This window comes from Botryllus schlosseri, chromosome 6 (genome assembly GCF_051294905.1).
Source record: "Botryllus schlosseri isolate E-star chromosome 6, Bs_hap1, whole genome shotgun sequence".
Taxonomy (NCBI): domain Eukaryota; kingdom Metazoa; phylum Chordata; class Ascidiacea; order Stolidobranchia; family Styelidae; genus Botryllus; species Botryllus schlosseri.
In genome coordinates this window covers 2,085,233-2,109,641 of record NC_137241.1, presented here as the reverse complement: position 1 = coordinate 2,109,641, position 24,409 = coordinate 2,085,233, and the positions used below count along the sequence as shown (strand labels likewise).

General features: G+C 40.4%; 1 protein-coding gene and 2 long non-coding RNA genes across 4 annotated transcripts; 2 read left to right on the top strand and 1 right to left on the bottom strand.

The window, feature by feature from the left end:
• Positions 1-554: 554 nt before the first annotated feature.
• LOC145440894 (testis-specific serine/threonine-protein kinase 6-like) lies at positions 555-9,778 on the bottom strand. Of its 2 annotated transcripts, none has more exons than XM_080318667.1 (6): positions 9,639-9,778; positions 7,249-7,379; positions 5,106-5,240; positions 4,033-4,272; positions 3,300-3,460; positions 555-930 (listed from the first exon to the last, which is right to left on the bottom strand). In XM_080318667.1, exons 1-6 carry the CDS (start codon positions 9,775-9,777, stop codon positions 753-755), a joined length of 984 nt encoding a protein of 327 aa, XP_080174793.1. In that variant the 5' UTR covers position 9,778; the 3' UTR covers positions 555-752. The 2 variants fall into 2 exon arrangements, with proteins under 2 accessions (XP_080174793.1, XP_080174792.1); XM_080318666.1 differs by having other exon boundaries at positions 730-930; positions 3,300-3,481.
• Positions 9,776-11,740, top strand: LOC145440896 (uncharacterized). The gene is made up of 3 exons (XR_013915647.1): positions 9,776-9,913; positions 10,267-10,417; positions 11,571-11,740. It is a non-coding gene; the product is annotated as an uncharacterized LOC145440896 (long non-coding RNA).
• A 5,118-nt stretch (positions 11,741-16,858) lies between these two features.
• On the top strand, positions 16,859-18,547 carry LOC145440884 (uncharacterized). The gene is made up of 2 exons (XR_013915645.1): positions 16,859-17,871; positions 18,331-18,547. It is a non-coding gene; the product is annotated as an uncharacterized LOC145440884 (long non-coding RNA).
• Positions 18,548-24,409: the final 5,862 nt, after the last annotated feature.

Genomic DNA, 24,409 nt, shown 5'->3' with positions numbered 1-24,409 from the left:
CAGTGGCGAAAATTTTGGGAAGGCATTTATGATCATATGCCACTTTTCTAGAGCTAGTAAATGTAGAGTTCGTGTCTTGCTTGACATATCTTAAGCTCTGTGAACATCAAACGTCTTATGTTTCATGAATGAGTTTTAATGTACCTCCCTAACCATATACGCTTACCATAATGAGTCTGCTTGATGATAAGGCATCATTGGAGATATCTGCAAGAAAGCTTAGTAAGATGCGCTCAAACACTACTCTGGGGTGTGTTCGTTTTATGTGTTTTGGTCTAACGTATATTTTTACCGTTTGATGAGGCTCTTGTAGGTATAGAGCTGCAGTGTACAATTGAATAATATATTCATATTGAAATAAACCTGAATATTTTCGGCTGACACTCAGGGGTAATCATCAGCAACTTGTAGTGATTTGAAAAATCATTGTATATCAGTATTTGTTTCACCAAATTTGACGTCATCGCTATGAAAATTGGAGTAATCGAGGCGAGCAGGTGGCGAACGCTCTAATTTTACATTATACACAAACTCCTGATTCAATAAATGCCAATGAGGATATTAGTGCTTTTATTTCAGGGTCAATTGCCAATAGCACCGAGAATTTGAGTCAGTGGTGACAGCCTTTCTCTCTCAGGCCGAACACCAAACAGGCAAGCTGCTATACGTGAATTGGAAATAGTTAACGGGACACATGGTCCGCATCTATAGCGACACCTTGTCAGATACAAAGATCGGAAAAAACTGTCGATTTATTCCGATAGTTTGTTGTTCTCAAGATAAAACCATCGATGTTCCAGCAATTTCTCAACTTTGGGTCGAGAGGAAGGAATGTATTTCAATATGGATCGAATCACTTCCCGCCCTGGCCGGCTGATCTTCTTCTGCGCGGTAGGAACGCAATCGCGTTTCTGAACTTCGACCATCTTCCTGAATCAAAAGGTTGGCTCGATAAATGGGCTAATGGAGATACAGATTGGAGTAATGCAGTTAATTTACAGATATTTTTAAAACCATTGTTGTATTTATACGCTTATTACGATACCCTTATTTTTTTATTAAGGTTTTGCGCAGTGGCACGTTCAGTGACAGGAGCAGTAACGACAACAATTGCAATATTTGCTTCCATATTGTTGCTTCAAATAGTAATATACAAAATTGCAAACTTATTACGTCACTCCATTCATCATATAATAAGTAGGGCTGGGCACAATGATTCGAGTACTCGAATCTGAATCGAGTAATAATTTTAATGATTCGAGTAAAGTAGTAAAATACGATTCTTTCGACTACTGTAATTATACGCTCCCCGCCGTTGAAAGTTAATTTACTCACGAGAATTATAGTTTGGATACTATTTTCCACTGAAGAAGCCCTGAAACCTTGAATGGCCGTGTCGCAGCATACGAGACATAGTAAAAAGCTATGAACGTTACTGGAAATAACACATTTCGGAAGTCATAATCATCCCACAACATTGTCAAGAAGTGCAATGAAATCAGTACGGTCGAAAAATACCAAAGTATCTTTAATGTGGCGAATAACAGGCATTATCTTCTTTGTAGTGGCATAAAAGGTACGTTTGAACTTTGACATAGCATATTCTGTTGTGACGTCATAATGAGTGATACTCGAATACTCGACTCGAAGCAAAATACGTGATTCAGAATCGAATCAATCAGGTCCTCGATTTTGCCCAGCCCTAATAAAAGGAGGGTAATTTTATGTATCAATTCCAACCTATTTGAAAGATCGACAATAGTATAAAATATTAGTATTTACTGTGTCACATTTTAATATAACATCGCGTGTCAGGCAAACGTGAAGAGAGAGCGAGATTTTTTCGGGTGGTTTTAATTGGGATAGTCCTGCATAGCGTTCGCATGGATAATATTCGGATAACGACATTGCTGATAAACGAAGGAGAATGATGACGGTGATTAGCTCAAACAAGTAGATTACGTCGTGAAAACACGAATGACATCTTTGCGCACTGAAACCGGTGATATAAACTGAAAATCAGTTCTTTTTTCGTACAGTCACACTGATAGGGCTGGCCAAAATGATTCTAATACTCAAATCTGTAACGAGTATTAATTCCGATGATTCGAGTCGAAAAGTGGAAGATGATTTTGTCGAGAGCCGTAATTATGCGCTCCCGGCCTCTAAGAGATAATTTAAATCTGTTAATGATGATCATGTAGTTTCGACAATACTTTCCACTGTGGGAGCCTTGTAAACTCGACTGGTAGTATTGCAGCACGGTTGTGACCAATGTTCCCTCTAAGCTGCGCGCGTGCGCAATAGCGTAGTGCTGACACAGTCTCTGCGCACAAAAAATCTAAGCTGCGCACAAAAAATCCGAAGTGATGACCTCTTTTAGTCGTTTTTTAAGTTGGTGAGTGCGCTCCGACTCGTGAAGAATTAGAGGGAACATTGGTTGTAACCATGTCACAAGTCAATTTTACTTTTATAATTTCGGCTCGAGTCAAGTCACTTTCAATTCATAACCAAGTCAAGTCCGAGACTAAGTCAGGGTTTAACGGTTCAAGTCCGAGTCACAGTGTTGATTGCTGTGACCCGAGTCCAAGTCATTGTGTTCACTGTTCATTTTCGAGCTCAATCCGGCTCAAATCACTTTTTCACAACTCTGCTTGGGTGGTATCGAATGTCTTGCATTCATAACATACTAATTTTCTAGACTTTACACAGTTTCTGGCCCTATTTCACAAACACCGGTACTGCTAGACGAAATACTGATAATGCGGAAGATTAGTATTCTTAGAGGTTCTAACGGAATGCCTGTTTGGCCGTCTGATTCTGACTCTGTCGACTCATGCGCAATAACACGAGTCCAAGTCGACCCAATACACAAATTGACTCGAGTCGAGTCGAGTCATTTTCCATATTTTATAAAATGACTCAAGTCAAGTTGAGTCACCAAAGAATCGTGACTTGTGTACAGTACAGCCCTGTATAGCAGCACACGAAACATGCACGTTAGTGCAAATGATATATCTATGAACTGGAGATCAACTGACAGTATTTTCACAAAGTGTAATGAATCAGGAGTGGTCGAAAGTAACTAATTATCTTTAATGTAATGTAATTTAAAACAGGTATTCTTTATTTGTGGTCGCGTAAAAGGTACATATTTGAAATTTCCACGTCTTTCCTACTGTTATGATATCATAACGAGTGATGCTCGACTTGACTCGAACGCTAATACACGATTCAGAACCGAATCACTCATGTACTCCATTCTGCTTAGCCTTAGCTACTATACACAACCAACTCACGCAACATCAGTATCATCGTACGGCATGGCACCGTATAGCGTGATGAAAATCACGACGCCGATCGCCCAGACATCCGCGGACCGCGAATCGTAGGCTTGTCGTTGCAGGACTTCTGGAGCCGCGTATGCCGCCGAACCACAAAACGTTTGGGAAAGCTCCGTCTGAAAGTGGGGGTTGTGAGCCTGTTAGATTTATGTAAAGATCAGGATTTTAAAAATTCGCAACTGTAACTGCAACTATATTCACTTTTCAAAACTGGCAACTGGAACTAGAGCTATGATTACTCGCCTTAAAAAGCCATAGAATTAGAACTACTCACTTTTCAAAATACACAACTAGAACTACAGAATTATAACGACATCAAACAAGCCACAGCTAACTAACTCAAAATACGAATTTCTGATTTGCAAATGCAGTATGAAATGTTGAAGGTATGAGGGGCTTTACGCCACTGTTGGTGAGGATGACTATGAGGTATATCAATTGACGCAATAACATCACATAACATAACATCGATATCACGGTCCACCTTGACGCGTTATTCCCTAATTGTTTTACGACTAAATTTGTTTTGGAAGCTCAGCAAGATCTAACACCAAATCTACTAAATTTTAAAAACCCGCAAATACATATAGAACTAGAACTACTCAATTTTCAGCCAACAGCAAACGAGATTAGCGGTTGGTACAAGTCTGCAGCCAATCGTTTTAAATGGTGAAAGAAAAACAATCACCAGCGCATCTCGCTTATTCGAGTCCTGATGGAGTTTCACTTTTGCGATTCTTCTCGCGAACCCGAAATCGCAGAGTTTTGCGACGAATCCGAGACCGGCCCGTTCTTGACACTGATCCAGGAGAACGTTCTCGCATTTGATGTCGCGATGCGCGATATTGTGACGATGCAAATATGCTACTGCGCGTATCACGTCGTGAGATATGTAGCGGCCGTCGAATTCTCGCATCGCTCCGTTGTCCTGCGAAAGCAGTGATTATTAAGCTTTACTAATCTCGCGAAAATTTACGCTATAATCTGCAAGAATTAGACCAGGGATTCCAACCCTAAAGGGCAATGAGTCTTTTTAATGGGGCCATGAAAGAATATAAAAATATAACATATCTTAAGTCCACCCAACTGTGACAAAAGAAATAAATTGAAAGGTAACAGACCTACTATTGCAGCAATAAGTTACACGTAGATCGTAGGTTCATATTATACCCGCCGCCACCATACCAGCAATTATCAATTTGTCATGGCAAAAAAACAGCTTTAACTAAATCATCTGAATATGTATTAAGAAATTAATGTACCACAATTGTTACTGCGTGTTGTAATTAAACCATATCATTTATCATTCTACCTACTGGTTACTGTAAAAATCAGTTGTTCAATTAAAATGACTTTTCAAAAGTTTGTTCAAGTGTCATTGATTTTTCAAAATCTTTAAAGAGGGATATGGTGTTAAAAAACTTGGCCACTCCTGAATTAGGTGAGCTCCAAATTTTCGCTCAGTGACTAATACAAACATCTACCACGTTTCGTATCCAATACATCACTATGAAATATTACTGCGCGAAATGAACCGTCCTTCGACAACAGCGGTAGAAGAACAAAACCATTTTCACAGAAAGAAAAAATATTATAATGAATGTTATTGCAAATCAGAGTGTAAAAACTCTGATAGACGTGTAACATAAGACCTATGATGTGATAAGCGCCGCTATGCGTGACACCAACGGTAATTCTAGTTCTATTTGTGCGTTTTGGTAATTTAGTAGTGTGTACAAGTCTGTTGGTAACGCGCGATACCTTGATATATTCGAGCAGGTCTCCCGATTTCACGAATTCCGATACGATATACAAAGTGTCGCCGTCAGGCCGTCGTCGGCTTTCAAAAATCTCAAAGACTCTTACGATGTTCGGGTGTCGGACCCGCGACAAAATCTGAAAGGAAATTGAATGTTAGAGCAAAGGTGTGGACATGTGTGGAATGTCAAGGGAATCAAGTAGGTTTGTGATGAATAGAGTCGTTGTTTTTGGGTGTCTCGACTTGACTCGAGTCATTATCCGTATTTGACAACTCGACTTGCGCATGATTCGAACAAGTAAGAGGAGTCGAGACTGCGGCGCCCGAAAGAGATATCTTATTGTGACTTTGTAGAATACGAAGTATTTTTAATTACCACACTTTTGATATTTCATCTTTCAGAAAAATAGAATCAGAATCTGTTACGAATTAGGAAAATTGGTCTAACATGAATTCTTAGCATTTGATTTCGGCATAGCAAAATTTAGGAAACTCGGGCTGAAAGTGAGTTGAACTATAAATTGAGCAGTGAAGACAATGATTTGGACTCGGATTTGTGTCTCAACACTATGACTAGAACTCGACCCTCTACATCAGTGGTTCCCAACCTTTTTGTCTTCATTCCCCACTTCAGATTTATTCCGAGCCTTCATTCCCCACCAGGACCGTGAACGCGCGAAGCGCGAAAAATTTATATAATTCATGTTTGAATCGGTCAATATGATCGGGAATTGCATATATTTTGCTACCAATTTTTCATCCCCTCTCTTCTCCCGTAATCAGATTTACTGGTAGAGCTGAGTGAGGTGTGTTGGAAAAGGCAAGGTAAATTTCGCGAAACCGTCCTTTCACGTCAAACTAGTCGTGCTGGACGCGTTTGTGATGCCATGATTGGCAATCCAAAGTTAAAAATTAGGTTTTGTGAACACCGCGCAATGGAATTGTCGATACACACATTCCAGAGCAGTTAAATGGTGGCAGTAATTACGTATGTGTCTCCATGAATAAGAAGACTGTCCTGTAGATAATTTTGAACAAACGCGTCTATTCCCCAACAGAAACCATTGAATTCCCCACCAGTGGGGAATTCCCCACCGTTTGGGAACCACTGCTCTACATCAAGGGTGTCAAACTCAAATTGCCTCGCGGGCCGGATTCAAGCCCTAAAATCGCTCGCTGGCCGGACCAGTCGACTGATTCCAAAATATTACATCATGATGTCATTGCTTCTCAGTTGAGTACTTTATTATATAAAGTATATAAAGATAATGCACGGAACATGGCTGTTTTATTCTAGCATTATTATTTGCGAGCGATGCAATTGGCAAAAATAATGCAGTTACGAACCGCTAAAATAGTGGGGCTAACGACGTTATAAGTTGGCATATTTTCATGCTCCATGCTGTCGTAATCTGGCCTTAGCCCTGCGGATGCGTTGTGGTGAATACACGATATTTAACTGTAAACGTGAACGTTGGAATTTGGTTTATTGTTATTAAATCACTAGTCGGATATCTGAGGACTTATTCGGCCAGAAGTGACACAGCAGTGCGACCATAGATAGTTCAATTATATTTGCGTAACTAATATATTCTCCATGTATGCTGCATATAATGGTTCCTCATTGGCGTTTTCGCTTCTGTGAATAACTACTTTTAGGTCCATTTTTACACACAACTCTCAACTCAGTGTGCTCTTTTTGCCGTCTCGAAATTGGGGGTCAATGTCACTGACTTGTTCCCAGTGTCCACTATAGTGTGAAACCACAAAGCCGCGGTCAGGTGGTATTAATGTGGCCTATGAACAGAACATACTCGACATTTTCTGTATTAAATTATTTAATAGTAGTATTTTCTCTAAAATATCTCCACATTTGTTACAAATGTGCTGAATAATGTAAGCATTTTTCAATCAACCCAAAATTGCCTCGCAGGCCGGATGAAATTGCTTGGTGGGCCGGATGCGGCCCGCGGGCCGGATGTTTGACACCCCTGCTCTACATCATGATTTGGACTCGGGCTTTACTAGGTAATGAATTGAAAATGACTCGAGACGTGACTCGCGTCCAAACTACGAAACTAAGATTGGCTTGTGTCATGGAACTTGCGACTTGATTACAATCCTGGAAAAAAGTAATCAGCAAACCTCGATTTCACGCGGCAAGAACTTCTCTCTGAAGACTTGAGGCGCTCTGTTCCTTGCGATGATTTTGACCGCTACGTCCCCGCCGACTTGGCTTGAATACGCGCGTTTCACTTTACTGTAGGACCCTTCGCCTGATGAGATTTAAAGCATGAGTTGAATTTCTTTGGGGATTTCAAAGGATGACAGACAGACTTGTATTATCTATTGCAGGGGTCGCCAACTCAAAATGGGTCGCGGGCCACTTTCCAAAATTCCTGGAGGCCGCGGGCCGCAAGACTTCAATATGGAGATTCAAATAGGCAACGCAGTTTAACAACCACGTTTCATATAACTCCGCGTTAGTACAATTCTGTGCTCTCTAACATGGGCGACGGGCATATTCACCACGAAAGAAATAATATTTTATTGTACAAACGCAAATACAACAAAAAAATCATGATCATCAATTTCATTCTATTTTGAACTATGAGCTGCGCACGAAACCTGACAACACTCTGTAGCAACTATAACAGGGGTGACCAACCTTTTTGCTATTCACGGCCGCATTTCGATTGCTCATGTAGCTTGCGGCCGCATAATGAATAAACTGGGGCCAAATACCCACGTTAAATTGTCCATGTCCATTGCCGGTATACTCCGGAGTAATCTATTTACTCATATCGGTTTACTATGCGCACCGAAATTGTGAGTAGTAATGTTATGAAGAGCCACAGGGATTAGTTCTGTAGTCGCGCCAAGAGCGAAATTTTTTTCATTTTCATTAGTGAATTTTGTCAATAATTATTAGCATAGTTTGACATATTACTATCAAATATTTATTCTTTCTCGGACCATGTGATTAGATTCACCGGTAGAGTTGATGCGGGCGATGTATTGGAAAACTTAGGAAAGTTATTAATGCTGTGCTGCATCTTTGGGTGTGCCAATTCTTATTACTTCCCTTTGTTGCATGCAGTTATTTCTTGACCTCCCATCAGATTTGTCGGTATAGTGGAGATATAGCCTATTTGATTCGCCCAGATGCAGGCCTACCCGAAAAAATTTCATTCATAATGAGGAGAACACGAATAAAAATTGTATTTCATTATGGGGCGCATGCATCACTTTCCTCAGCTGTTTGCATCTGTACTGTGGGACTCAAATTACAAAGGACACTACTATATTAAAATCGAAAGTTAACACGCATTAAACCGCGCGTAGCGCGAAGAAAATTTCAAGAATCGCTCAAACCTCTCATTAATTAGGGAGTCAATTCGCAAGTTCAATTTGCATATTGACGGCCGCCAACACATCCTAATTGAATTAAGTGTCGACGGCCGCATACTTTTCCTTCTAATGCCGGAGATTGGCCACCCCTGGAATAAAGTATCGATATTGGGGTTAGCTGGACACGGTAGCGCTACTAGCTTGAAAACTATCTCCTCGTAAAGCATGGTCTTTTGGAGAGCCTGAAATCGTTTTTCAAGCGTCTTAGTCTCGGCAATGGTGGGCCATTGCACGTCAAGGCAATATGCCCATTTATATCAACAAATTCTTCCTCCATGAAATGATATTACCATGCCGAAACTGTATCAGATAGCGAGGAATAGTGATATTGGGAATAGTAGAATAGCTTACTTTGAACACCAACAACAATATGTTCAAACTGAAATGAATTTCAGCATTTCAAAATGCTTTAGCAAGCGTTATACCGAAATTTCTCCCAATCAGGTCACGGGCCGCAAAATGTGACCTCGCGGGCCGCATGCGGTCCGTGGGCCGCGTTTTGGTGACCCCTGATCTATTGGATGTCAACATGGGCAACTGGAACTAGAACTAACATGCACTTAATTTTCAGAACTCGCAACTAGAAATAGAAAAACTACCCTTAAAAATACACAGCTAACTAACTAAAATACAACTAACTAGCCTTAATTCCGAAGTATTTACCCCGTAAATTTTAATCGTATCAAAATCGGATCTGTTTTCTGCATGAAAAACAGAACAAATTCGAAATTGGAGGAGTTTTGAACCCCCAAACCCACCCCTGGTTACGTCTCTGTGAGAAGTGATTACTCTAAGCTAGCAATGCTGCAACAACAACACAACAGAACACCGGTATTAGGATATATGCCAAACGATGGCCGTGTTTTTAATAGTTATTCGAGAATTAGTTTTCAATGCCCAACTAGAAGGAACTAGAACTATTCACTTTTCGAAAGCCACGATTAACACTAAAACCAAAACTACTAAAAATCGTAGTCAGTTGTCCTTATTAGCGTCACAACAGCCCCGCGATAGTATATGTAATGCAACATTACACCATCGGACATCTACCGGCAACCGAATATGATTGCAGATTCAACATTTCTTTATAACTTATATCATCAATCAATGAATGCAACTCGTACCGATAACTCCTCGGAATTGATAACCTCTCTTCTTGAGCATTTCCATTTCATCGATTTTAGAGCCAGCCAACTTAGGCGTCGTCTTGTCTCTCTCCATTATATCGATAGTTTTGACCAAACCTCGCAATTCAGAACACATTCAAACATGGGTATCATTGTCGCGTCACAATACCCGTCGGGAAGCTGAATGTGTGTTCTTCGCTAAAATTCAAATTTCTGATGCATCGGATCGCGCGACACGCGAAGGCCTGAAGCAGATAGCCGGCATTTCGAAAGTAAGTCAGTAATAATTTTTAGTCCTGTACTCTGTACGATATCCACCCTGATGCCGTATTTGGACAGCCACATAATTAAGGTTGACTAATTACACTAATTCGATTAAAATGCGGGTTAAATATTTGTAATCTAGTTTTTGAAATGTCCGTTCAATTCTAATCTAGTATGGAAAAAAGTATATGTAGCTATAGTACTAATTTTGGTGTAATTGAGAAAATCTGAAAATTCTCTTGTTGTCCAACTCTGACTCAGCTACTCAATATTGCCTAACTCTTAAGAAGCCTACATTTTGATGTCACCCACTATAATTAATATTTCCCTGGCTCTACTAGGATTTTTGGTACGATTCCAGGACTAGCAAGGGACGTGACCTGGGTTTCGGACTGAACCATTCGATGGATTCTTCCAGCTTCTACCGGTTGAGGCGTGCGAAAGCTTGTATGGATTTACGACAAGTCTGCGAAAGCGTCGAGGTTCGGAAAGGCGCCAAAAGAAAAATCGAGGTGGGAAATCGATTGGATTCCGCCAAACCTGATCCGATTCGCGACAATGAATGCTAGTGGGCTCTCGTGATTACTGTGCCACGATCTGACATCTTCGAGTTCTGGCACCATCTGACACCTTCCAACACATTCCGCCCTACTTATATCGCTGGTCCGCTTCATTTTATATTCCATTACTCTTTATACTGTACGCATGCCTCTTTAAAATTGTCAAAGTCAGTGTTTTTTCCCAACTTCTTAACTTATCGCCCCCCCTCATGTCCAACATGTCTTTATCGTCCCCTTAAAGCAGTGGTTCCCAACCTTTTTCGTCTCGTTCCCCCCTTGGCCGATATTTGAGCTAAAATTCCCCCTTGTGAAAAAGTCGCCAGTGACTAAAAAATGTGCTTTTTAACGCGCAACCATTTGTTGACTGAGTAATTAATGGCCAAACATATTCAGGTATGTCCGAACTATGTCGAATGCGGACCGCACTAAACTTTGGCCCCTGACGAAAAATAAATCATCAAGTCTGCTTGTTATGGACTTGAGTTGAATCGATGAATTTGGTATGTTTTTCACGTTAGCTCATATGTTGGCTTGAAATGCTAGTTGGTTTTATGCAATTACGCCAGTAATTTGTCTGGTAGCCAGCTATACTATACTAATACCTTAACACATTTTGGTCCCCGTCTTCAGAATCGCTCGCACTTTGGGAATGTCTAATCTAGTCCCAAGTGAGTGTGTGCTTCTATCTTTAAATGCTTATCTTGAATTCTAAAAATAAATTGTTTGTATGTATATTTTGGGGTATTTATAGTGTATGTCAACTACTATGGTCATTTACACCAGGCGAATTCTTTTCATTTTACTCTGCAGCCGCCGACTTGTAGCACGGCCCACTTCTAGGCTTTTATAGGATACCGCTGACGCGGATGAGATAGCGAGGAGAAGCCTAAATAAACCTCCAATATTTTGGTAGGAATTCTGGAGTCGACCTCGGTCGGACTCGAGCCCGCAACCCATTAATGTTGCAGCTGTGGAATATGCCATTTCTCAATCTCGCCACTTATTGGAAAGAACTAGAAGTACCTACTTTTAAAACTCTGCAACTAGAACTAGAGCTAAAACTCTGTTCCGATTAGTTTAATAATAATCCTATGCTGATTCTTAGATTCCGACGAAGCCGGGCAAAGAGAGCCCGTCAGACGTCACACGAGAAGAAGGCGGTGGGGAGTTCTGTGGTTCGAAATTGCGGGATTTAAAAGTCGCCCGCAATGATTCGGGAGAGGGCCGATGTTTAATGGAAACTTTGAAATAAATGATTTCGTACCGCGTGAGATATACGATGAATGTTTTCGGGAGTTGTGGTTTGCCCACTGAGTTTGTTCGCTACAAATTCATACGCATCGTACAGGCCATTAGTGAACGTTTTCATGTTCTATGGTTCAACTTGGTTGAATGCAGACTGTATACTTGCGGCATCCAATAATTGGCCGGCACTCAGATATTATCTGCTGAATGATGAACGACTTTGAATATTGCAGCAAACAATACGTTCATGTTGCCTAATTTATTCCACTCGAAGCTTTTCGACTGGCTCTCTTCAGGAGCGAACGCCAGTAAATGAGGTTAACCAAGTTCAAAATTTAGAGAGAATTCTGTCGGTGTGACGTAATAATAACAAGTACACAGAGTCGCAAACGGCAGTAAACAACACACGGTTACGGTACAGCGCACACAAAATCAGCTGTATTGCAGCCGAACGACAAAACAACACTAATCGAAGATTCCCATCGTCTATAGAAGTTCCTTCTGGCGACAGAGGATCGGCTTTCCAGCTTTATAATGGTTGATTCAAGGACCTCATTTACAGGCGTTCGCTCCTGAAGAGAGCCAGTCGAAAAGCTTCGAGTGGAATAAATTTGGAAACATGAAGTTATTGTTTGCTGTGATATTGAAGTTATGTACTTCGAAAACACTTTGAATATAACATGGTTTGCATGATATCAGCGGCCTGACCGTAGCCAGAATAGATTTTTGGATTCGAGAAATTTTTATGAGTTTGAGGGAGCTCCCCTCGTGAGAACGCCATACTGACCCATCCGTCCATTTACTGGGAATTAGATCACTACCATATATTCATATTATTCATAGACGTTCCACACACAAGCGTTCGATTCAGGAATGTTTCGAAAATCGCTAATATTCATAATTAATATTAGGGCTGGGCACAATGATTTGAGTACTCGAATCTGAATCGAGCAATAATTTTAATGATTCGAGTCGAGTAGTAAAACACGACTATTTCGAGTACTGAAATTATATGCTCCTCGCAACTGAAAGTTAATTTTGTAACGAGAATTATAGTTTTGATACTATTTTCAGGTGAGGAAGCCTTGAAACCTTGATTGGCCGTGTCGCGGCATACGAGACATAGTACAAAGCTACGAACGTTGTTTGAGATAACACATTTTTGAAGTCATGATTATTCCACAACATTGTCAAGAAGTGCATTGAAATCGGTTATGGTCGAAAAAATACCGAAGTATCTATAATGTGACGGATAACAGGCATTATGTTCTTTCTTCTTTGTGGTAGCATAAAAGGTACATATTTGGACTTTGACATAGCACATTCTGTTGTGACGTTATAATGAGCGATACTCGAATACTCGATTCGACTCGAAGCGTAAAACGTGATTCAGAATCGAATCACTCAGGTACTCGATTTTGTCCAGCCCTAATTAATATTAGAGCGCTGTTATATGTAAACACGCAAATCGCCAAAAATTTTGAAAGTGAATGAATGAATTTGATCACGGACACGTGCATATATGGCATATACATGATCAAATGGTGTATTCGAAATTTTAGGGCACGTATTTTTGAAACATGAGCATTGTTCGCGCCACACGGTTAAGACTATTCATTAGATTCTCCCATGTGAATTAAGGAAGGTTCCATAATTAATTACTGCGTTGTAGTACAATGTCATTTCGTGACTTCGCGACCTGTGGTACAGATTGTCGCTATTTTAAATATATTCGAATTGCCGACACATACCATATCAAACTGGGAAAAATTTATGTGGTCAGGCTCGTACCATTCCAAATTCGCACTCTTGTACGGGGGTGAGAGCAGACATGGGGTGATTACTTCATGAATGTAATCGATTGCGATTACGATTACTTCTGAATCACGCGATTACGATTACGATTACGATTACAGCAAAATCGGGAAGTAGTCGATTACGATTACGATTACATTGGAAAAGTAATCACGATTACTCACGATTACATTTATTTTGCATCGTAGTAGTTATATTAGAAGACAATACATGGATTGCGCTGGAAAGGCCCAATGATATAACAACTGTCTTTAAAAAAGATGGGCCATTTCCTTGTTACGTCATAATGTAACCATTGCCCATTTTATAGAGGACGGTTTATCGCACCCAATGAATTGCATTCTTGCCAGGTCCATAACTGCCGCACCCCCAATTCCCCAATAGGGTGGGGAGCGTGGTTGGAGGGGACTCAAAAGTATTTTGTAAACCAACATAAATTATGGAGTATTTTCGAGAGATTTCATCAACTTGGAATTTCTATTTGAGCTTTGCGATTTAAATGTCTGTAGATAGATTGATTTTGAAATACATATACGTGTCCACCCCCCCCCCCCCAAGAAATAAAGCATGTATAATTCATAGTAATAGGCATTTAGGTGCCAGTCAATACCGCTCCTCGACACATCAAAAGTCATATGCAGTTTCGGCCAACATGAGACGTCACGAAGTGTGCTATTAAAGAAAGACATTGGCCAAAATGTAGGGTATGTGTCCATTGTTAATAGCCGCGCTGGGTGGGCGTGACTAACAGTCCATTCCTTCCAATCTGATCCCACGATGCAAATGCCACCTGGGCACCCACAGAGCATTAGACATGACAATTTGTGTGTGCGTCTCACGCAAATTTTTCTTTTAGTCTGCTGTTTGGGCCACTACAATCAATATCTTTTGGCTATATAACAGACCGGAGGTCACGAATTAACAACATACCCTAAAGTAATTATTGCAAGATACCAGATGCTATAATTATGAATTACGCCCCCCGCTCTTCAGGTAAAGCTGACCTTCGGGCGCTGAGATAGGATTAATAATGCAATATAATGCAATTACCAATATTATTGATGAAATTAAATCTTCAACTTGAAAATTGACTACCCTATGGGGGCCCAAGACCAAAGTTTGGTTGGGGGACGCTTTTGCTGTTTTGATCCTGATTCTAGCCAACTTTCCCTCTAATTTTTAACGAGTCTGCGTACACTCACCAATTCACTGCGCAGACCATTGGACAACAGTGCGTAACGACTAAAAAAAGGTCATCACTTCGGATTTTTTGTGCGCAGCTTAGATTTTCCGTGCGCAGAGACCGTGTCAGTACTGCGCATTTGCGCACGTACGCAGCCTAGAGGGAACATTGATTCTAGCTACAACCCACGCTAACATGGTATAAAAGCCGATGGCTATGGCGGCAAGTCCAAATGTTCGGTAAAGAATTGTGAAATAGCGATTGGCGCCCGTTTTGAGTAGAATAATATGAGAACAACAGGAAGTGAACATAAAATTCTGCCTTGAACTTAATGCAGATAATGTAATGCAAGCTGCCATTACGAGAAACGGCAAAACAACGGCCCAGTTATGATATATATCAGCAGCTGTTGATTTCAATGCTTCGTTGTGGAAACCTTAATGTTTTATTTGACGAGTACAAAATTTTAAACCTTTGTCTGCTGTACGTTCGTACCATATAGGTCTACTGCTCGCCAAGCAGCAACGGTGAAACTGCATTTAACTCTAGAATTAGAACTATTACATTCTATAGTTTAACTAAGCCTAACCAAACATCAATACAAAAGTTGCTATTTTACCTTAGGCAGAGAGGTGATTATGATTAATTATCCTGATGCGAGGTAGTGGCGTCTGAAATGTATTGACAACCCGATATACAGCACGGTGGGTTTCTTACAATCACACTCATGTACATCGAATATCTATTTACTATATGTGGACAATTCCTACGCAAAGACGAGCAAAGCTAATAGGCTACCACTGACGTAATAATGAGCAGTGGCAATTGAAAATCAGACGTTTGTGCTCTCAATAACTGGTATAATATCTCTTCCTTGTTCACGAGTGTTCAGTTTATGTCACATTCCTTGTACAAATAAAAAGTAATCGTTCTTTCACAAAGAAATCGATTAAATATGGGAAGTAGTCGATTACGATTACGATTACTTCGGGATTTTTTCGAATGTAATCGATTGCGATTACGATTACTTGAAAATGCTGTAATCGTCGTAATCGATTACGATTACTAATCGCGATTACCCCATGTCTGGGTGAGAGTCAACATTTTCTTGCGCGATCCGCATTTCTCCCACTGAGAACAGTTTACAAGGACTGGAATATCCTGCGCCAGTCATTTCTGCACCTGGAAATTTCAATATCGACGGCTTCGCTCAACATGCGTTGGTTTAATCGATCCCTCGATCTTTCTGGGAGCGCACTTTATGGAGTCGCATGCTGTGCAAAGCTTTCTGTCTTCGTGTGTTCTGTCTATTATGGCCAGTACATAATAGCTCCAAACCCCGCATACCTATACACTATAAGCACTATAAGCAGCCCAACGGTTTCCAACGGCCCTGGGTGTTACTAGGCAATCGGCATATATCGTTGTCTTGCACATGCGAATACCGGTAAACTCAATTCTGTAATTTATACATATCTAAAAAAATTCCGAGAAGAAAGACCCGAAATAAAATTTTTGAAGTGCTAGTGGTACTTGATAATTGCCACGTTCACGCGTACTATAGCAGAAATTTACTATTTCTTCGGGTTTTACTATATTATGAACGATGACTACTTTGAAAACCTTTGATCACATCAGCTTGATTCAGCCACGATGGTCTAATAATACATGAGGCACGCATACAATTATTACAGGTAAAAACATCTGAATATTTTCCGAGACTTTATCCGCCACATAACTAGGTGTTTAGCGTTCGTTTGATGGCTGCTGATTGTAACTCACACCACTTACTTCCGCACTCGTTATATGTTCAATGTTCGAATTTCATTACTTTTCGTTTCTTGCATGAATTCTGCTTCCTGAACACCTGCCACTCGTGACCTCTTGAAGCGAAAACCAACTACCGTGAGTCACGTGTTACGCATCTATCCGTAGGTTAGTAATCTATACTTAAATATCGCAACTGTCACTAGATCGGCTTTTCGTATAGGATCTGCTTCTGTAGCGATGGCACAGAAAATGTTGGCGTAGTGAAAACTGGATTGAAGTGTATATTTTTTCAATGTCTTGTTCATATATTTTCGTTAGTAGTATTGAATACGGAGTATTGAATCGCATATCCCAGAATAATTAACTCGGCGAGCGTGCATGTGCACTGTAAAAAATCTGGTAGATTTACTGGGAAATCTCTGTAAATTTTACCACGAATTACCGGTCGCAGCCAATTACTGTGCGTAGCTTGTCATTTTACATTTTGATATGTAATATTACCTTAATATAGCTGTAAAGTAAGTTACCAGAATTTCTTCGCAAAATTACTGACAGTTACTCGTTACTGCAGTTTACCGGGCTATTGGCAAAATTGATTAGCTTCAAAATCGCTGCAGCCAATGTATACGTAGAACTGAATGTTACTGATATATCATTCTAGAGGTGATTTGACCTGATTGAACCTCGTTTGCGAGACTGGGGTCTGTCATACCGAAATTGTTGGCCCTATAGTATCAACTTAAGCTTAGTAGGGTACAAGAAATAACTGACAATCGTAGCTAATGTGGTACACCTTAGCCATATTACATTATAAGGCAATGGCTGTACGGCCAGTCTCGCTGGTTACATTTGTTGTCACGGATAAGGCTGATAAGTTAGAAAATTAGTTCAGGATGTGTAATATTGCTCGGGGAAACTAGGAATATCAGCACCGCATGCTCAGCTGACCATTTGTTAATGGCGGACAAGGCGACCTGTAATAGGTTACATTAAGTGACTGCTTTTTCTGAGATTCGTAGTAAACAACCAACGCACAACTGTGACATCACAACCAGCGTCTGGTTAGGTAAGTACAGTAAGTAGTGAACAACACATGGAATATATATCAATTTAGACGAAATTAGATGAAAAAAGGGACTACATGCAATGATAAATGTTTCTGTATGGAAAAAAACGACCCAGATCAAACATTATAACGTGGCCAGTAAATATTATTGGTGTCATGTGTCAGCGGATGAATACCATTTATTTCGAAATCGTTCGAGTGTCGTCTGGCCAGTGGCCATTAGTGAGATTTGAGCAAAGGGTGGAGCGAAGCTTGTTGTGCTTGAAGAAAGTGGACACGATCGTTGAAGATTCCTAGGAATGCTGAATGGAATACGCATCTTAAAAGGTAATACAGTACTACATAGTATTTGTTACCGTGAATATCTGACTATGCACACCAGCCCTCGATGACTTAGATTTCATGAACTTGATATATTTCATTCGCCGCATTCTCTGTTCTATTTTGGGATATTTGTCGACTTATATAGTGACCACATACTCCGCTGCGGAGGGGTTGAAACTGTTGGCTTGGTAATGTCATTTTCCTGCCATAGCATAGATATGTTTTCATCCGCTGCTGGATTTGTTTGCCACACATGCCACCTTAAATTAGGAACCTTTTGCTTCAATACAGAGATAAAGTCATGAATCTCTGCTATGTCATGTAAAAGGCGGAGCCGTCATCACACAATGTGCCAGTACCGGTACTTCAAAACATGTTATATTTTTGTTAGCCTATTTGTCTTAGTCTTTATAATGTCATGTCCACTGTCCAGGTTAGGAACTTTGCATGAATTCTTTTTAGTGGAACTGCAAGATACTACTTACACAGAAGGAATGAGAACGAGAAAAAGAAACAATTGGAAGTTTGGCCGGTGGTGGAATTAATTCACGTTTTCTTGAGACCACTCGTGTTACTGCATGTCTCCTAAAGAAGAATTAGACCTCCAGCAGCAATATTTTTCCATCGATAACCACTTCATCGTGATATCATGAATGAATATACAGTTTGTTCCAATGTCGTTTTGGAAATGTGAAGAAAATGTTGCGATATTATGCATCGGGTTGCTTTGCGATAGGTATGGATGTACATGAATTTACAAGCTGGTATGTAATCCTGATTTACAGGGACAGCATGTAGGTAGGTAGGCGGTAAAATGACAGTCTCGATCGCAAATGTACAGGAGAACTTGTAGATTAGATATACCGGAGGTGACTGTAACATTACAGTCTGGCGTGTAAAGTGAGATTACCGGACGAGTGTAAGGTAAATTTACATTGACTAACGGTAATGTTAGATTACCACGAAATGTCTGGCTACCGTGCTTCCAAACATTTCGCGGTAAATCGAGGTTTTTATTTTTTACAGTGTGTAGGCTACCTAGCACGATATTTGGGCGAGGCATTAGAAAAATTGGGAGGACCCTGAAAAGTGTTTAACAGTGACGCTGCAACACAAATACTAACGACGAAAATATAGATGACACAAACATGGTGAAGTCGACAATTCAAATTGGCAAATGCAGCAGTCATGGCAGGACGCAAAACAATCGATGACTAGTCCCATATTCCAGTTCCAGGTCCAGATTGGTTTATTAGTAATTTTCATCAGTTCAATACACCACAAAACTGCGATACAATAAAAAGATGGAAGGTGTCGAAGTGGCATATAGAGTAGTTTATAGAATCAGACAACCACCTTGACCAAGGCGATGTAAAAAGGAGACATGCGCACTGAATAAAAAGTAATAGAAGATAGAACATAAAGCAAGCGGCAAAATGAGGTGACATGTCACGGGAGTCGAGATCAATATGTCAGGCCATGGTCCGGTAATCTTGAGGGCGAACTAATATTCCTTTAGTAGAAATTGCTCATATTTCGACTAGAATGTGGACATGCTCGTCGACTGTCGGATAGCCGGTGAGATACTATCCGACACGTCAGGTCCTGCTTATTTGATAGAGATATGATTCTTTACGTCGACCATGTAATAATTTGACACGTGGACGCGCGAGTGTCGTACTTGCGCGCTTTTGATTCCCCACTCCTGAACTATATTATTTTCTAATATCTGTACGATGTATTGCATCATCACAATGACGTTCGAAGTGGCTTTCCAACAATCGTTTGCCAAGTTCTTCATTATTGTAAACACTCTTTCCGCATTAAAAGCGGGATTATGCGCACCTCGTTACGCCACACACAAATCTAAGAAGTATGTTAACCAGCAATGCAATCAATCTTCACTTTGGCAGTATATTTGTCCTCCGATATCGTTAGTCAACCTTTTGATTGCGCAGCGGGCCGCATATCTGTTTTAAAACTCGATCTCCATAATGAAATAACCACTTGCATATTCCATCGTTCGCGTTTCGCAGCAGTATGAGATATCAGATATTTTTTCAAAGTGGTCTTGGTTTTAGACTATATATAATTCCACCCAACAGTTTTTAGGAAAGACAATTTTCGTTTTAGAGTCTTCATTTTGTTAGGAAGAAAGCAAGTAGTTTTAGGGCCTATTCGCATCACGGTTATAAGGGAAATTGTATCAAATAGCCCCGTATCACAGTGACTGAGTGTTTTCGGAAATTGCGCCTTTTCGCATGTCATTAGTGATTTTGAATTCGTCGTGTATATGCATCTCGCCAATTCGAAAGTATCAGCGATCTTGATTAAATGCTCAAGAACACAACCGCGCCAATTTTTTTAAAAAACTACTTCAGTGCTTCTCATACCTTCATATTCAACTTTCATTTGTAGTAGTTCTGACATGTCTTAGAAATCGCTACTTCTACGTGTCATTCAGTATGAGTTTTCGTTCTGAATTCTAGTTCAACTCTAACTACTTTACCACCTCTGCAATCATATTTTTATTGACAGGAAATCTTTTTCCAGAAATTTCGAAAATGAATATTTTACATGGGAATGCTTTACTATGTGGGTATTCAAGCAATGTTTGCAACGAAATTACTTTTTGAATACGTCCCATTTGAATTCCCTCAGATCGAGATGCATCTTCATGTGCGCTTTCCACTCAGAACTTTGAGTAAATGTTTTTCCACATACCTCGCAAGAAAAGTTTTTTATACCTAAATGCACTCGCATGTGCGATTCCAGGTTACATTTATGACGAAATTCCTTCCCGCATATCGAGCATGGATGTTGTTTGACGCCGCTGTGTATTGCTGAATGGGATTCCAGTGCATGCGTGCTAAGGAAATGCATCCCGCAGATAACGCAACCGTACTCTTCGACCCCTGCATGAATTTTCATATGTTCTCTTACAGCACAACTCGTAGAGAATGCTTTACCACATATCTCGCATTCAAATTTCCTCAAATCAAAATGAGCGATAACATAAAGACGCCTCGCGTCGAAATGTCTTGTCGCAAATATCGCATCGATGTTGCTTGTCGTCGCTATGGATGTCCATGTGCGATTTCATATCCGACTTTGTACGAAACTCCTTCCCGCAAATATCACATTGATATAGCTTCAAGTCGCTGTGAATTACTGCAGTGTGTTTTCTAAGCGAAGCTTCGTAATGATATTCTTTTTCGCATACAGAGCATCTGTATTCTTTGATATGAGAATGCCTTCTCATGTGTTCATGTAGCTGATCACTCCTAATAAAAGCTTTGTCGCAAATCTGGCATACGAAGTTCTTGACACCAAAATGCGTTTGCATGTGCCTCTTTAAAGTCACACTGCTACTGTATTCCTTATTGCATATCGAACACGCGTGTTTGATGTCGTCGTGAACTACTGAATGTTTTCTAAGCCTGGATTTAGTGAGAAAATGCTTCCCGCATACATCGCATCGATATTCTCTGTGGCACTTAGTATGGATTATCAGCATGTGTGCTTTCATGCTGCGATTGTAAGCAAATGCTCTACCACAAATCTCACAAACAGAATTCTTCACGCCGGCATGAAATATTGTCACATGTTCACTCCAAATACGTCTTACTTTGAACTCTTTTCCGCATATTTCACATTTATGCTCAGGAGCACACACATGAATTCCATGTGCTCTTTCATCGAAGCAGTATCAGTAACTGCTTTACCGCATATTTCACACACATGATCAGAAACAGTAACTTGAGTTTCCAAGTGCCGTTTCATCGCAGCATTGCCAGTAAATTCTTTTCGGCATATTTCGCAGGAATGGTTTTTGTCACCGTTGTGACATTGCGAGTGCTTGTTGAATTTACGGTTTCTCGCCATGACCTCTCGACCGTGATTCCGTAAACTTCGTGATGATTAGGGTATAGCAGATAGATTTCACAATTATATGTTATATGCAGATTACTACTGCTATAAAAAAAACACATGGAAGTTCAATATATCACACAAAAAACTACAAACCATTTATAAAATAGTAAAAGATTGCAACGTATCGAGTTCGACCGTTTTACTATTGAAAACCAACACCCCGCAAAATTTGATCGTATTGTTCGGTCAAAACACAATTGCATTATACCGATTGCTTCATTGCAAATCAGCGTAAGAACCACCGTAATACGGCGAAATCGTACATTTTATTCTCGCTCAGCGACAGAGTCAATCATTCCTGGTGACACTGCAAATGATATTTCATTCGCGCGATGTTGAGTTGTTCATGAACTCAAATGATTTTCTGAGCAGCCCAACAATATTGTATACGAATAAGGAGTTTCTGTGGACCGAAAACTGACCCAAGTACAATTCGAATTTAATCAGCAAGTTGCTGTAAGATCATGATAGGAGAGTTTGAGAAGTCAATCTGGACTGAAGGTAGCGCAGCGATATCTAACATTTTAAACGAGCAGACGAAATCTAAATAACGCGACATTACTGCGGTCTCACATATAGGCTCTCGAGTAGTTGCAAATGCCCAGCAACTCATTATAAATGCGTAACAGTGACATCAAGACTTGATAATAAAGTTTGACATCAGATTGCACGTACCAATAAGTATTACAATTTGAGGGAATTCGTGTGAAATGCTGAAGAAAATTTACCGGTCTCTAGGTAGCCTATTTCATCAAAAAAATACTCATGTTCAAGGTCAGCATATATATATTTTAGCAATTTTATTGATTTGTGCCTTCAATCAACCCAATTGAGGCTAACTCAAACGTACCAGTCCACAGGCCAACTTGAAAATCAATTTCGCGGGCCGCACACCATTCAAAACCGCCGCATAATTTTTCGCCACGAGGCATATTGGTGGCAACCACTTATAGATGGTCGTTAACTAGGCGAAAGTGTTGATTTTGTTCTAGTCATCATATTCGCCCAGTCATGGCCCGCAAAACCATCAGTGAATAGCAATATGTGCTTCTTTAGCCAAAGGGCGGACCTCCCCTGCTGTATAGTAGGCATATACGGATGGCACGACGCAATGAAGCCTTATAAAATCTAATTTGAAGTAATGATTGTTTCCGTTGGTGAAAACTCGATATTTCAGCATAATTCGAACTCATTCCTTGTTCAAAAATGCGTCTTTATAGTCTCAGAATGTTATAAGCCCTCGCACATTCCTTCACGCTTTGTCATAAATAAGTCAGCATCGGAATATCCCGCTTCGAAACTGGACATTCACAATACAATCACATGAATACGAAAACAGGGATTGCAAATGAAGGAATTGTACTCGACTATTCTACGCAAAACTGCGTTGTTTTCCACAACAAGTAATTTATTACCAAATACCACATTCCTTCTCTAACGACGCAGTCATTACACATCTTTACAACTCGCAATTTCTTGACATAAGTATAGTAATATCTCCATACAAAAACAGGCCTCATCATTAAAGTTCTACTCTATATCAAGTTTATTCGATAAATGCGCCAACTCGCACACAACGACATATCCTATCTTCGGCGTTCTCAACAGCTCGAAAGGACATATAGCAATTAAGGCTTGTGGCAGCAGTTGGACAAAAATACTAAGGGCTAAGTCAGCATTCTGAAAGTGCGAACTATCCAAAGTGCGTAGAATCGCAAAAAGGATGTATGGATACGAAAATTGAAATGATATCCGCTTGCTATTAACGAAAGGAGATACCCTGATAGTACACGTCGAAAATACCCTAGCTCAATAATTTCGCCCTGTTAGCAGTAATGAAATCGAAGATGCGGCAGAATTGTGAAACGAAGATTTATCCGTCTAATAAAAGTAGGCTTGTATATTTTCATCCGATACACAATACGCAATTTCATGCGATGTCTGAAATGTATAATCCAACCCGTGATTAATTGAATTGGGGTTGATTCTGGCATCGTGGGGTGTTGCGGCGATGTGAAAAATGTGCAGATTGGAAAACCGTCCATGATCTCGGTAGATAACATAATTCTAAATGATGTGGGAGACAGTCTGATAAGCCTAGAGTAGGGGTTCTCAACCTGGGGGGCGCGCCCCCCTTAGGGGGGGCATGAAACAGCTGAAGGGGGGCGCGAAGAAGTGGTCACCTGAAAAAATATTTCGCGCTTCGCGCGATTTACCTCCAATGCACGCATGTTTCTCTCTATATAGTCCCAATTTCATATTTCTTATTCTCTCATAAACATTCATAACCTTCCATAACACCAAACAATCTGTTGAGGTTGCTAGCATCCCAGTGGGATTTTGTGATATGACGATAAGGGGGGCGCGAAATTTTTCACTATCAAAAAGGGGGCGTGTCTAAAAAAAGGTTGAGAACCACTGGCCTAGAGGATGATTCGCCGACATGATATATGCACACTGCACACTTAAGTTGTCGTTGTTCACACCTGATAACGCAGGCGTAGCCAACTCATAACGGGTCGCGGGCCACTTTTCAAATTCGTAGAGTCTGCGGGCTGCAAGAATGCAATAGAGAGACAATATACGAACGAGCTATTTGGGGTACAGA

Excerpts from the sequence above, each read along its gene's own strand:
- LOC145440894 (XM_080318666.1), bottom strand. The coding sequence starts at position 9,777 with ATGTGTTCTGAATTGCGAGGTTTGGTCAAAACTATCGATATAATGGAG. Across the intron at positions 5,241-7,248 it reads TCTTGCCGCGTGAAATCGAG|ATTTTGTCGCGGGTCCGACA; the intron begins GTTTGCTGATTA and ends ATTTCCTTTCAG. Across the intron at positions 931-3,299 it reads TACGATGATACTGATGTTGC|GAAGATGGTCGAAGTTCAGA; the intron begins GTGAGTTGGTTG and ends CTTTTGATTCAG.